The 13,354-nt window shown below is 40.6% G+C and overlaps 1 protein-coding gene across 3 annotated transcripts in view; it reads right to left on the bottom strand.

The window, feature by feature from the left end:
- Positions 1-13,354, bottom strand: part of CHKA (choline kinase alpha) — a 42,656-nt gene that overhangs the window by 20,384 nt on the left and 8,918 nt on the right. For 2 of the 3 annotated variants that reach the window (XM_081062890.1, XM_081062889.1), the window contains exon 2: positions 8,252-8,363. In XM_081062890.1, the coding sequence (XP_080919016.1) occupies positions 8,252-8,363 (112 nt within the window). Of the gene's footprint in view, positions 1-8,247; positions 8,364-13,354 lie in introns of all 3 variants that reach the window. The other variant, XM_081062891.1, reaches the window with a different exon arrangement.

Below are 13,354 nucleotides of genomic sequence, written 5' to 3'. Positions count from 1 at the left end.
TAAAACTGAAAAAGAATTTACATTTGTTAGAGATTTGAACACTGACTGGTTATTTAATATTAAATAATTAAACATTTTTGATTTGAACATTATTGTGGTCATTTTTTTAAAAAATCATCTTATATAGATAACAGATTGAAACATTCATAGAAGAAATAATATGATGTCCGGAATTTGCTTCTGAATAACCCCAGAGAACGAATGATGGTAAAGATGAAAGAAAACTGGTCAGAGGCAAAGATGGATTCTGGGCACTCGGGTTTCATTATACTCTTCTGGTCTACTTTGTATATTCTGAAATTCTCCATAATAAAATGGTTTGTAAAATAAACACTGGACATTTTGTAAAATGTCAAGACCTAAGACGTCAGAATGCATCAAATATGCTTAAGAAGACACTTTGAATTATACATTTTAAATGGGTGAATTGTGTGGTATGAAGATGCTACAAAAAAAAAAAAAAAAAAAAGCCCAAAAAAGAAGACACCCAATGATAATTAAAAATATACTGCCACTGGCTTCCTTCCATCTTCCTCATTCTTTTCTTTCTATTTAGGGCTTGGTTTTCAAGAGAATCTATAAGTACACATGGTTTCATTACAATCCATGTATTCATTAGATTGTGATGTAGGATATAAATTAGTAGCAATAATAAATGGGGTATGGTTTATATTTTGTTTTTAAATTATACATTATTTATTTATTTATTTATTTTTTTGTTGTAGTTCTCAGTCTTTCTTTTCTTTCTTTTTTTTATTAAATTTATTGGGGTGACAATTGTTAGTAAATTTACATAGATTTCAGGTGTACAATTCTGTATTACATCGTCTATAAATCCCATTGTGTGCTCACCACCCAGAGTCAGTTCTCCTTCCATCACCATATATTTGATTAAAATTATACATTTTAAAAGCTGAAACAGATTTTAATTGGCCAAGAACTTTTAAATTTAAAGTCTAAATTCCCAAAAGCTTAAATTCTATTAGATAGGAAATAGGAGGAGAGAATAAAGGACTTCCATTTTTTACTTTACATACTTCCATACTTTAAAAAGTGTTTAAAAGTATACGTTAACTTTTACAATAAATATATTTGGTATAAGGTTTCAAATACTGCTTTTCTGAAAAAATCACATTTAAAGGCTCTTGGACTTACAAGATCATGAAGAAAAGTGAGTGTTTACATTACAAGTTATCAGCTTTCAAAATATTCTATTTCATGACTTGAAAAGGTGAAAATGCATAGGTAGTAAGACAACTGTGGGGGCTAAGTAAAATGAAGTATCACTTGATTGAATTTTGTCGTATATAATTTTGTCATACATAATTTAAGTTAGCTAATGTTCTATAATCTAACCAGTTTCTTTCTTTCAATTTGTTTAAGCCATTGGGCAGAAAAGGCCCTTCTCACTGGCCAGTTCTTAAAAATAGGTTGCTCTCACGATGGCGAGGGAACTGGCTTTATGATCAAACTGCTTGCATCCAGCCACATTTGTGAAACGAAATGCAGTGGCACCTGGGTTTTCCCTGAAGTGGTTGTGTGTATGTAAATAAATTAGTCCAAGTGGCATGAAGTGGCACGCAACTATTTAAATGTCACTTGTAATCTGAAATATTTATCTTCAAAGTATCTTTAAAGATACTGCGTGAGTGGCTCGGGGGACAGGTGGGGAAAGTGCTGCAAAGAATGACGTGTCATTATGCTATTCCATCAATTACAGATAATGTTATAATAAGGAAGTAGTATTATGTTAAATATAATGGTGGTTACAGAAGTAAAAAGATACAAATAAGAGTGTTTCATAGAAACATGGAGGACATTCTCTTCCTCCCACCAGCCCCTCCCCTCCACGAAAGAACTACATGTATTGATTGTCTCTTTTGAAAAGAGGCTACGGCCATATAAAAGAGGAGTTGCTTGTAGCCTTTTAAAAACGCTTTGGAATCCAGAGATGAGTGATTAAGAACGAAGAATCCAAGCGTTAACTAAACTCAACTTCTAGGTCACCTAAGCTATGGTCCAGGAAAATCACACCTGTCTCCACTGACCTGGGACCATCCTCAGGAGCTGAGTCCCGAGCCACTCCCAGTACTCACCCTGAGAATAACACGTGTGCTGCCGTCTTCTGAACGCTCAGTAACTGTAACCCTCATTTAGTCCTAAAGTGACATGGGCTTCTTTACTGTGCAGCCTGTGGCTTTGAAGACTTGTAAGATGCACCCTGGTTTCTGACCACACTCAATTCATTCTCTAGGAGAGAAAAGATTCTCAATACGGGGATGGCATCATCCCTATTAATGAGGGGACTACGTTCCATCTCTCCGGTGAGCTGCGGCAGGGCAAGTGTGGGAATTCTGACACCACAGAACGTATAGCAGTCACGTGGCTCTGTCAATTACAATTTTTGCAGTACGTTTCCTTCTCAATGTTACCAACCTTCCTTCTCCTGGGTTTCTATGAAAACATTCTGTAATTATTGCTGTCATGTTTATGTTTTCTTACAGCATTTTCTGAAAATACATATTTTACTGAACACATTAAAACGTGAGATCACAACGCAGTGATTTAAATTATAGCTTCTGTGATTTTTTAAGTGAGCACATATGAATTGTAAGAATTTAAACAGACAAGTGAGTTCTAACATTTTATGGGAGTCTCTAAAGTGTCTTCAATTATCCCAAGGAACATTCTAAACCAATTCGATTCTTTTGACCTTGGCCAAATTGGAAGACTTGACGAGTACCAAGTGGAGACTAGAACTCGCACTCACATAAGCCAGTAGAAAGAGGAGAGTGGAAGGAAGCCTTGGTACAGGAGGTCATATCAGGACCTTTTCAAAATGTATGTTTGATCCAGGGTAACCTGCTGCCAAGACTCCTGAGGTTTCCGAGGCAGAAGCACCTTGGGCATAAACACCCCAAGTGTTCTCCTGGAAGCAACACGTTTGCAGGAGGGTGCCCTGGCTTCTCCAGCCTGTGTGCTTCCACATCAGATCAGCACTGCTGTGCTTTACAAAGGGATCGGGGACCCAGCAAAGACATGAAAAAGGGTACTCATGCTAAGGACAAGTCTGTTTCCAACTCTGACCACAATATCAATACATATACAATGTTTCCTTAATGCTGAAAGAGGTATGAAGGAAGAAAAATGTTCATACTTCAATTGAATTCTCAAATTGAGGCCCATACATTTCTAAAATTACTAAATGTTTATCATTTTCTACTGAGGAAACAGAAGAAGGGGATCAGATTTGCCTTGGACAAAAAAAACAAACCACCCCCCAAAACAAAAAGTGATCCATTCGATACATAACATTGTGACATCTTCTTAATCACTGTACCTGGTTTAGCGCAGCACAAACTGTAACTGGTGCTACTTAACAATAAGCATTACAACTTTCTTTTTACAAAGCATTTCTTGAAACCAAGAACTAAAAGAAAGAAATGGAAGCTATAGAGAATGCTCCGACTTCAGAGGGCTCATACTATACCGTGAATCGTGTCTGTCACCTGGAAACCAGAGTGCTCCAGGCACGAGCGCATGGACAAGCCTGCAGCAGAGAACACATGCACATACAGCTAAAGTGGTACATTACCCCCAATGCCCTTCACGCCCCCCAACACAAAGCCATTCCTTCCCAAGAGGGCTGGGCTGTGGTGGCATCATCGTTCCAGGGGCCAGAAATCTGCATTGGCTTCATGCTATATATCTCAAACACTGAAGACCAGCAAGACAAAGACACTTTGAATATGTCAAAATTAAACACAATAGTCTGTGGTTTATTTAGTTATCAAAAGAAGGCACCAAAGCAGGTATGGAAGGGATGTAGGTAGTAACCTGGAGACTACCTTTGGTGAGTACTAACTGAAGAAATACTAGGTGAGCCCAAATGGGAACATGCAATACGAGAAAAGTGTTTCACTTCTGAGGGGGAAGTTTTGACTGCCTTAGAAATAGATATAATTACACCATACTCAAAGTACAAAGGGATTTTCTTTAAAGCAGAGTAAACAAAACTTCAACCCTACAATGATAAGAAAAAAATACAGAATTCAGTATTCAGTTCCCAGGGACAGTATTCAGTTCTCAATCCCTGGGGACAAGCAGGGCTCTCTGTGAAGGAACATCAGACAGTAAGTGTGACCTTAGTTCCAGAGAAATGTTTGTGAGCAGTCAATTTCTCAGAAGCCAATAGTTTAATATTAACTATCTATGGATTATTCCATACGTTACTGTGGTTTAATTTTTAATTAAACTGGGGTTAAGAGAAAACGGGGAAGACACCATTTTGTTTTCTGCATTCAAAAAAGACTGTGTCCCAAATTTGAATCTTTTGATTCAAGGCTAACACATATCTGCGTTGTGCCTTGATGCCTTTACTTTTATTATGGTTAGTACTCAAACAAGCACTAATATTAGCCTTCTGTTACTCAAAAAACTAAACAAAAAACATTTTTCTAGACAACACGTGCGAGAGCTTTGCTGTGTATCACAGACACTCATGCCTGTGAGGCCCAATCTCTCCATTCATGCACAGAGGGCCTGGCTCACACAGCGTTCTGACAGAGGGAGGGGCAAACCAATCCTCTGAGACTGCTGCCAACTGGCACAGGTTACACGGAATGACCCATACATACTGACATTTGTGTCTTCCACAATTCATGATAAATAAGCAAACTCGTTATGCATAATCAGCCAAACTTGCTTCTTTGAAAAGGCTGCTACTGGACGTTGCAGAGCTCATGTGCCTTCCCGTATCAGAAAGGAAAAAAAAATCAAGTTACATTTACAGCTAATTTTATCGTGTCAAGCTCTCTTCTAGCAGTAACATCTCTTACCACAATGGCAAAGGCTAAACTAGTATTTCTCAAAACTCCGATTAAACCATCCGACTTAGGGGCTATTTTATAGTTGAATTCGGTTTTCATTGTCTACACAGCAAATGAAAATAACCTCCTCCTCATTAAAATTAAAACTAGTGTCTGTGAAATAGACACTAAACTATATTGACATGTACTGTTTTAAGATCAGACCAGCATTTTAGTTTAATAATTTCCTACCAATAATATTGGAGAGCTGTTTTTCAAAGCTGTGTTTTACAGTCCAAAAGGACCCATTCTTCTTCTCGTCCCACATAGGACTTTTCATAAGCCCCTTGAAATGAACAAATCCTAAACAAGACCTCTGGAGTCTGCTGATGGCTCATTTCATATGGAAATAAGGGCTATCTGTGGGACAGGAACTGTGGGCTTTAGCCCAATGGGAAGGTTTTACCTCGGGATTTCTGCTACTTAACCCTTAGTGAACTGCACCAATGAGCAGTCATTTCATTGCCACTATGAAATAAGGGAAGTTAGACATCTCACAACACCAAGATGAAGAAAAACGAGGAAGCTGAGAAGCATCTCATTATTTTAAACCAAGTCTCTTGTAAATGATTGTAAATGTAAATCAAAGAAATATTTCTACTTAATAGCTGATTCTCACGGAGGTAAAAAAATTCAAAAGCTGAAAACAAGGGGGAGAAAGGGAAAGAGGGAACATACTGAACTGAATTGGTCTATCATATAATTAAGTAAAACAGCAAAATATTCTGAGAAAATACACAGGTCTATTACTATGTGCAGTCATCAATTAACATTTTTCCAGAAAGAAGCTGATTTTAACCCACCTTAAAAGGATGCTACGACTGCATTTATATATCCAATTTAGGGAATACTAGTTATATTTGTATAAATACACATACACATATACAATGTGTGTGCTTTCATCTAAGGTGGAGTTATCAAAAAAAAAAAAAAGGAAAACGTAACATTTAAGTTGTACTGTACCTTGTTTCCCCGAAAATAAGACCTAGATGGACCATCAGCTCTATCTCATGAGTCCTTTGGAGCAAAAATTAATGTAAGACCCAGTCTCATATATTATATTACATAAGTATTAACAATGACCAACAGTCTACATCGGTCATTAATGTCTGAAATTCAAACTGTCAACAAGTGCCCCTGAAAAACCCTGAAGAACCTGGGGACCAAAAATATTTAAATTTGAGATTGTAGGTTTCATAGTTTTGCTAAGTATCTCCTAAGTCAATTGTGAGACTATCAACATCTGCTTATCACCAGTCCTGAAAGCTACTCATTCCTCTTTCCAGTCAACATGCTTTCAGGCATAGTTTCCAGCTGTCATCAGCAGATGAAGTTTCAGGAATGGAAACTAAACTTGCCTAATAAAATGGCAAGTATGTAAAACATACTCCATTCTATTAGTTTGGTAAGAGTTAGTTCCATTTTAAGTGGCTTCAATTATTCTGCTATTTACTTTTCTGACTGAGTTACCCAACAGTCTTTTTTCCTTAAAAATAAATAGGGACATAGAATTCTGTTAAATTCTATTTCCAGACATTTCTACTGCATTTAAGTATTTCCTGTACGGTAATAATTCTAGACCGCTAAGACTTCTAAAAGGACAAAATATTAACTACTGATAGTGAATCTTTATTAGGGAAAAGCTAACTAGGTCACAGGCTGCCTTGTAGCTGGATCTTACTAAGCTACCTATCCAGTAATGCAGCACATTCTAGAGCTGTGCTGGCCAGTGCATTAGACACCAAGCTTCATGTGACTGTTTTCAATTTAAATGAATTAAAATTTAAAATGTCATTCTTCAGCCACACCTGCCACATTGATTCGACAGCCACGTGGAGCTGGTGCCGTGCCCTGGACAGCACGGCTCCAGAGCCCTCCCTCACCTTGCTGCCCGCACTGCGGCTCTAGACTAAGCACAGGGCTGTCGCCTCAAGGGGTCGAGCACCGGCAGGAGTGCACCGTGCATGTTGCAAACACTTCTGTTTAAGTTATAAATAGAAACAAAAGCCTCATAAATCAGATTTAAACAATAGTCTTATCACATGCAATTCCAACAGCTAGTTATTAAAGCATTTTTCAAGGACTGCTTCAATGAAAACACACAAATGACCAGAAATGGGACTTGTTATAGAATGTAAAAGTCCTCAAAGAAAAAATGGTTAAAGACTGATTTCATTAAACGTGCCAAAAGGACATTCATCGTGTATTTCAGAAACTGCTTTGAAACCGCAACTTAATTAAAAAAAAAAAAAAATCAAACTGTATGGTAACACAAGAACCTTTTCTGCCTGTGTATTATCATCAGTAAGGGTCAAGGTCAGCTGTATGTACCTAAATACAAACGGCCTCAGATTTCCTCAGCCAAGTGCACATGACCTCAGCTGGCTAATAACTTGTTTCCAATTCTTTCAGATCCTATCCACCTTCACAGCTTGACAGGGTCAAGGAAAAATTATCCAGCGAAAAGGGTCAGTCACATATGACAATTTTAAAAATGAATTAATACCTACAGTGCAAATTTTAACTCTTAATATTTTTCGACATAATCAAATTATCAGACATGGACATGACCTGCTTTTCAGATTGAGCTTCAAAGAGACTAGCGTTTTAAAAAATTAAATCAGAAAGCTAGTCTCCATTTCATGAAGATAAAAATGGGCCCTTTCAAAGATTTAAATGGATACCAAAATTCTACCATAGAAATATATCCACCAAACATTTGTATGTGTGGTCAGTAAAATAGTAAATTAATGGTAAAAACAGTAAAAAAAAAAAAGAAAAAGAAAAAAATAATCCAAATATTTGGGATGTCCTACAATTAATTAATTAATTAATTAAGGCAATTAAACAAGATCCTTGAAAATTAGATTCAATTAAGTAATATGAAAATTTAGAAAGATTATAAATCTAACAAATTCAAAGTTTTAAAGAAATCTCAAAGGGAGATAGTTAATAAATTCAGGTTCACTGAGATCATACTTTGTCCACTGGAACTAACTATCCTGTAAAACCTTTTTGATTATGTTATAAAAACAATACCTTCCCCACATTAGAATTGTACAACCTAAGTCTGAGCTGAAAATCTCAATGTATGGAAAACTGAAGCATCGTCAAGGACTAGTAAAGATTAACCAACATCCTACTTTCTTTGGATATAAAGCTGGAAATGTTTGTACTAGTTTCCTAATTAATATTAAATAAAAACAGGAATTCTCTTAGCAAATAAACAAAAAGCCAAACTGTGCAGCCCAATTAAAATGAGCAGTATATTTAAATGGCTCTAATACCAGCACTGAAGTACGTAAAATCTCTTCCCAGGTAATTTGGGAAGGATTAAAACTGTGAACTGGCCCCTCCCGTCCCCAAGCAGCGCAGGAACTCACCATCTTTAAAATGGCGCCGTACAGCCGCAGGAGCACTGTCCGGGGCTCGTCACCAGTGGTGGCCATGGTGTCAGGTAAGGAGCACTGGAACAGCATGTTACTGAGGCCACCCCTGTGGGAAAGAAGAGGGCGACAGTCAGGGTATGCATTTGGAAGGTAAGCTAAGGCACTCTTCTAGGGTAACTACAACGGATCAGAAGGCAGGGTCCCATGAGAACTGCTCTCGCTGTCTTCATTCTCAGGATACTTGCAACACAAATGATTAACTCCACAGTTTTCAGAGCAATTCCATCAGCCACACTAAAAACAGGCAAATCCCCAATGTGTTCTTCTAGATTGGCACTGGGTTTGTTTTTAACTGCATGCGTGCACCTGCACATGGCAGTGGCCTCTAGAGAACGCCAAGGAGCCGAGCCGAGCTCTCTCCACCCTGGAACGGGGATCCCACAGGCAGTCCTTCTGCCCCACATTCTCCCATGATTCCTAATTTCCACTATACTGTATTCCCATCATTAGCAGGTTAAAATCTTGGGGAAATACTTAAACCACGCCCTCCAGGATTTTCCACTTGCGGTCCTCTTCCAACACCTACCCCTTCCATATCAGTGTTAGTAAAAATTTCTCAACTGATTCGACTAACACCTTTTCAAAAACCTGCAACATTAACTGGTTCTTGGAGCATTCAGAGGAAATGGAAGATGTCAATACCCTAAATGTTCCACTTTGACTACAGATGACAAGAAACAACTTACAGGGATCAAATAGGAAGTAAAAGCCTTGGGGACAAATCACCTGTAACGGTTGGAAATGACTGGGTACAGCGGGAAGTTGGCTAATGCAGAGATTACAGTTACGTGATGGAATACAAAATATTGCACAATCAGGAATTACAGACAAGAAGCACCCCAGCGGTAGTGACATCAGAGTCCCTAAATAAATCCTACCTAGTCAATAAATCGTGAGGAACTATACAGAAACAAAGCGCTCTGCTGGAAGCTAGGCTAGGGTTATACAAAATTGAAATATGCTCGGGTCCCTGCCCTCGAGAAACTTCCGTTTGGATGAGACAGCAGATATAAAACTAAGATAGAATTCAAAATCACAGGACAGTGTCTACAATTATATATATGCTTCAGCAAATTCCGAGTCGATACTTGCTTGTGAGATGCAGCAGGATGGGATGGCAGTGTATGCCTAACTTGTAGAGAAGAAGTGACCCGCAAATCAGAACACCGCTATCTAGAATGGCATCCCCCAGTCACAGAAGCCACCAGCCTCTTTCCCTGTTCTATCCATGAACAGTCCGGTCTAGTCAAGCTATGCTCCCAAAAGGACGGCTAAAATATAAGCTAATTTACATCATTACATGCCCAGTCACTCAGGGATTGCAAGAATCCACTGACACGCACTGCCGAGAAATATGAAGCAAGAGAAACGGTTCAGTAAGAGGAAGAAAATCTGTATTTGGAGGTTGTTAATGCTGTTGTATTAACGCCAGGGTAACAATTTGGAAAGTTCTGCTCCAGTGGCAGACATTCTCCTCCCTGCCCTTGGCAGAACCCAGGCAGCCAGTGCTCAGCATCAAGACTCTACTTTCCAGCTGCCTTCACAGCTGGGTGTGCCCGTGCGACCAAGTGTTGGCAAATAAAACATAGGCATGCCATGTTTGTGTGACTTCTGGGAAATCAACTAAACACATGCCCGTGCGCCCTGGCTCTCTCACCCCGCCCTCCAGCCTGCTGTCTGGAACAAGGACGCCCCGGTGTGTCCATGGCTGAGCTATTGTGTCCGAGCCCCAGGCTTCTGCAGTGATGCTGGCCTCTGCCAGTTACTATCTCCTTGATCAGTTGCTCCCGAATGGATTAGGTTCTGCCAGCGGGACACTGGAGGGGGGCTGGAAGGCAGGAGGAGGGCCAGGTTTGTGCTGCGGTAGCAACACGTCTGCTTAGCTATGGCAGCTGTTCCAGTCCCCACTTCTTTTGGCAACCCCAGAACCAGCCTCAGGGCACCCTCCTGGAGTACCAGCTCAGAGGTCCAAGCCCAGCTCCATGGGGATGCGCCTCAAGTTCTGAGATGCCGGAAAGAGCCAAGCAGTGCCCTTTCCTCAGAGGTTGGGTTCCACTGCTGGGAGCGCCCTTCCTCAGAGCTTCCAGGTTCTGATCATCTGACCTCCTCCCTTTGTTCCCCCAGCCTGGGGAGTGAGGCTGCTTCCTGCAGTTATTACTTTTATCACTTCTGTGTTCCCTTTCTGCCTTTTCAGTTTTTCTAACATCTGTCCTCCCAATTCCCTATATTGAAGTACCCAGTGTTGTTTCTTTTCTTGCCAGGGTCCTAACGGACATACAGCCATAGCTGTAGAAGCTTCTTAGACCCTGAGAAGAAGGACCACATCCTAGGTATAGCCGAACAGTGAGCTGAAAGGGTCCTGCATCCCCATCAAGCCCGTGGAGCTGCCGTACCGGCCCGCCGGGCCACTTCTGGAGCCTCTAACACAAAGGGAAATTCATTTCTGTTATTTAAGCCACTGTTACTCTGGAATTTTCTGTTGTAAGCAGCTAAACCTAGTACTGAATGATACAGCTTATCACCAGATCCATCTACCGTGTTTCCCCGAAAATAAGACCTAGCCGGCCAATCAGCTCTAATGAGTCTTTTGGAGCAAAAATTAATATAAGACCCGGTATTATTTTACTGTAAGACCCGGTATAATATAATATAACATAACATACATAACACCTGGTCTTATATTAATTTTTGCTCCAAAAGATGCATTAGAGCTGATTGTTGGGCTAGATCTTATTTTTGGGGAAACACGGTACGTCTGTTCTTCCAATCTGGAAACCCCTCCTTCACTGCTGTCTAAAGACTACGGTTTAAAACCAAGTTCAAAGTCCAACTCTGACAAGAAGCTTTCACCATCTTCCCTGCTGGCACCCTAAGGGCCAGGGTAATCTAACTTCAGTTCTCAAGGCCCAATGGCCCCAATTCCACTCTCGTGGATGCTCAATAAAGGTTTTTCTGAAAATGACAACAACCAGCAGCACTCTTGTCCCATGAGTCTGCCCTCTCCAAACTCCTTCGTTATGTTCGATGACGGTCTTCCGTTGTTCTCCAACAGGTGTGGTGGATTGGCTAATTAGACTGTAAGCTCCCTAGGGCACAGCTCCATCTTCCTGGGGAAGGCAGCATGCTAAGAGAAACACCGCAGGGAGCCAGAGAGTCACATCCCAACTCTGCCCCTCATTAGCTGTGTACCCTTGGGCACATCACTAAACCTTTCGACCCTCAAATTCACTCCCGTCACAGAGGAGGACTTCCTTAGTCCCTGTAAGAGCTCAGAGTCCCGAAACCCTCGTGCTGCAGTATTCTAAGTATTAGACAAGGATGAATTCATCTCATCCTCCCCACAGTCCTACTAATGGGTGCTGGTATTGCCTTCATGTTACAGATGAGGCAACTGAGGCACACAGCAAGGAACGGAGTAGCTGAGCCAGGATTCAAATGCAGGCGTATGGCTACAGGGTCCTTGCTTTTAACTCTCCTGCCATGAGACATAGAGACAAGGCAGGCAGGCAGTATGTGCCACGCTAAACACGTGGCAGGGGCTGTGGCCGCTGCACATTAGAGCACGAGAACCTTACATCAGGACTAGCCTGTACAAACCTGCCGAGAGCAAATGTCTTTACTTCCTATGGCTGCTGTAACATAGGACCACAAACTTGCGGCTTAAAACAACACACATTTAGTATCTTACAGTTCTGGGGTTCAGAAGCCTGAAAATAGGGCTAAAATCAAGGTGTCGGCAGGGCTGTACGTCAAAAGGATATACCACATTCCAGGAAACACATACAAATCAACTAGCAAGGGATTCTGATTAGCTAATGAATTTCAAAGGATAGGCGTTACAGGGGAAGGAGGAGTTAGTGTCTAATGGGCACAGAGGTGCAGTTTGGAAGATGGAAACATCCTGGAGCTGAAGAGCGGTGATGGTGGCACAACAGTGTGAGTGTACTTAATGCCACTACCTGGAAACTTAAAATAGTAAATTGTAAGCTCTGTATGTTTTAGAAGGAATGAAGCGCTGATACATGTGATAACGTGGGTGATCCTTACAAACAATCTGCTAAGTGAAAGCAGCCAGTCACCAAAGACCACATATTGGGATTCCATTCATATGAAATGTCCAGAACAAGGAAGTCAATAGATCTAGAAATTAGATTAGTGACTGCCTGGGGCTAGGGCTGGAGGAGGCTAAAGGGGACAGTGCTTCCACTTGAGATGACGAAAATGTCCTAAAATGGATTATGGTGATGGTTGCACATACTTGCATGTATACTAAAAACCACTGAATCGTACACTTTAAATGGGTGGATTGTGGTACGTGAACTATATCTCAATAAAGCTGCTTTTTAAAAAAAGAAAATTGACTTCTTTCCTGTATAATGATTGTCTCTTAATCAATTAAAAAACCTGAATGTGTTTCCAATGGAAACAAATGTTTCCCAAATGTAAATAAAAATCTAATTTAATAACTTTTTTCAATAGCTTAAAGAAATGATGTCCCCAGTTAAGGAAGAACAGAACGACAAAGACACCCAAGGTTCTGGTTTTTCCCGAAGCAAGCCGCAAAGCAGATGGAAGCTGTGGAGACTGGATCCAAGGAACTGAACCTTTCTTCTCAGCTCAGGGCACCTCACACGTTTGCTTATCAGAATCGCCCTGCCTTGTCCAGTCACAGCCAGCAAGTGCTTCGGGCTCCCCAGCCACAGGACAGGCATTAGTTAACAGCCCTCGTTCTCCTTCCTGTCACATACTCCTGAAAGCTCAGCCAACAGAGAGCAAACAGATGAGCTACTGTTCTAAGTTGTATAACTGCATTCAAAGTTTATCCCCGTACTTCTAAACAAGGAAGGAAGGAAGGAGCGCCAACCTTAGCTAGAAACAGGCCCACAACCTGGAAAGCCTTCATCTCTTGTATTTTCTGTACTCAGTAGGCTTTAGTGGGAGGAAGTAAATGATTATTTTTTTGTGACAATCAAAATAAATGAAGGTCACCGTCATGGATGACCCAAACTGTGAGAAATCCCCTAAAAAAAGCCAGTT

The sequence above is a fragment of the Rhinolophus hipposideros genome (genome assembly GCF_964194185.1).
Source record: "Rhinolophus hipposideros genome assembly, chromosome: 10".
Taxonomy (NCBI): domain Eukaryota; kingdom Metazoa; phylum Chordata; class Mammalia; order Chiroptera; family Rhinolophidae; genus Rhinolophus; species Rhinolophus hipposideros.
Note: the sequence above shows the minus strand (reverse complement) of the source record. Positions and strands in the feature narration are given on the sequence as shown.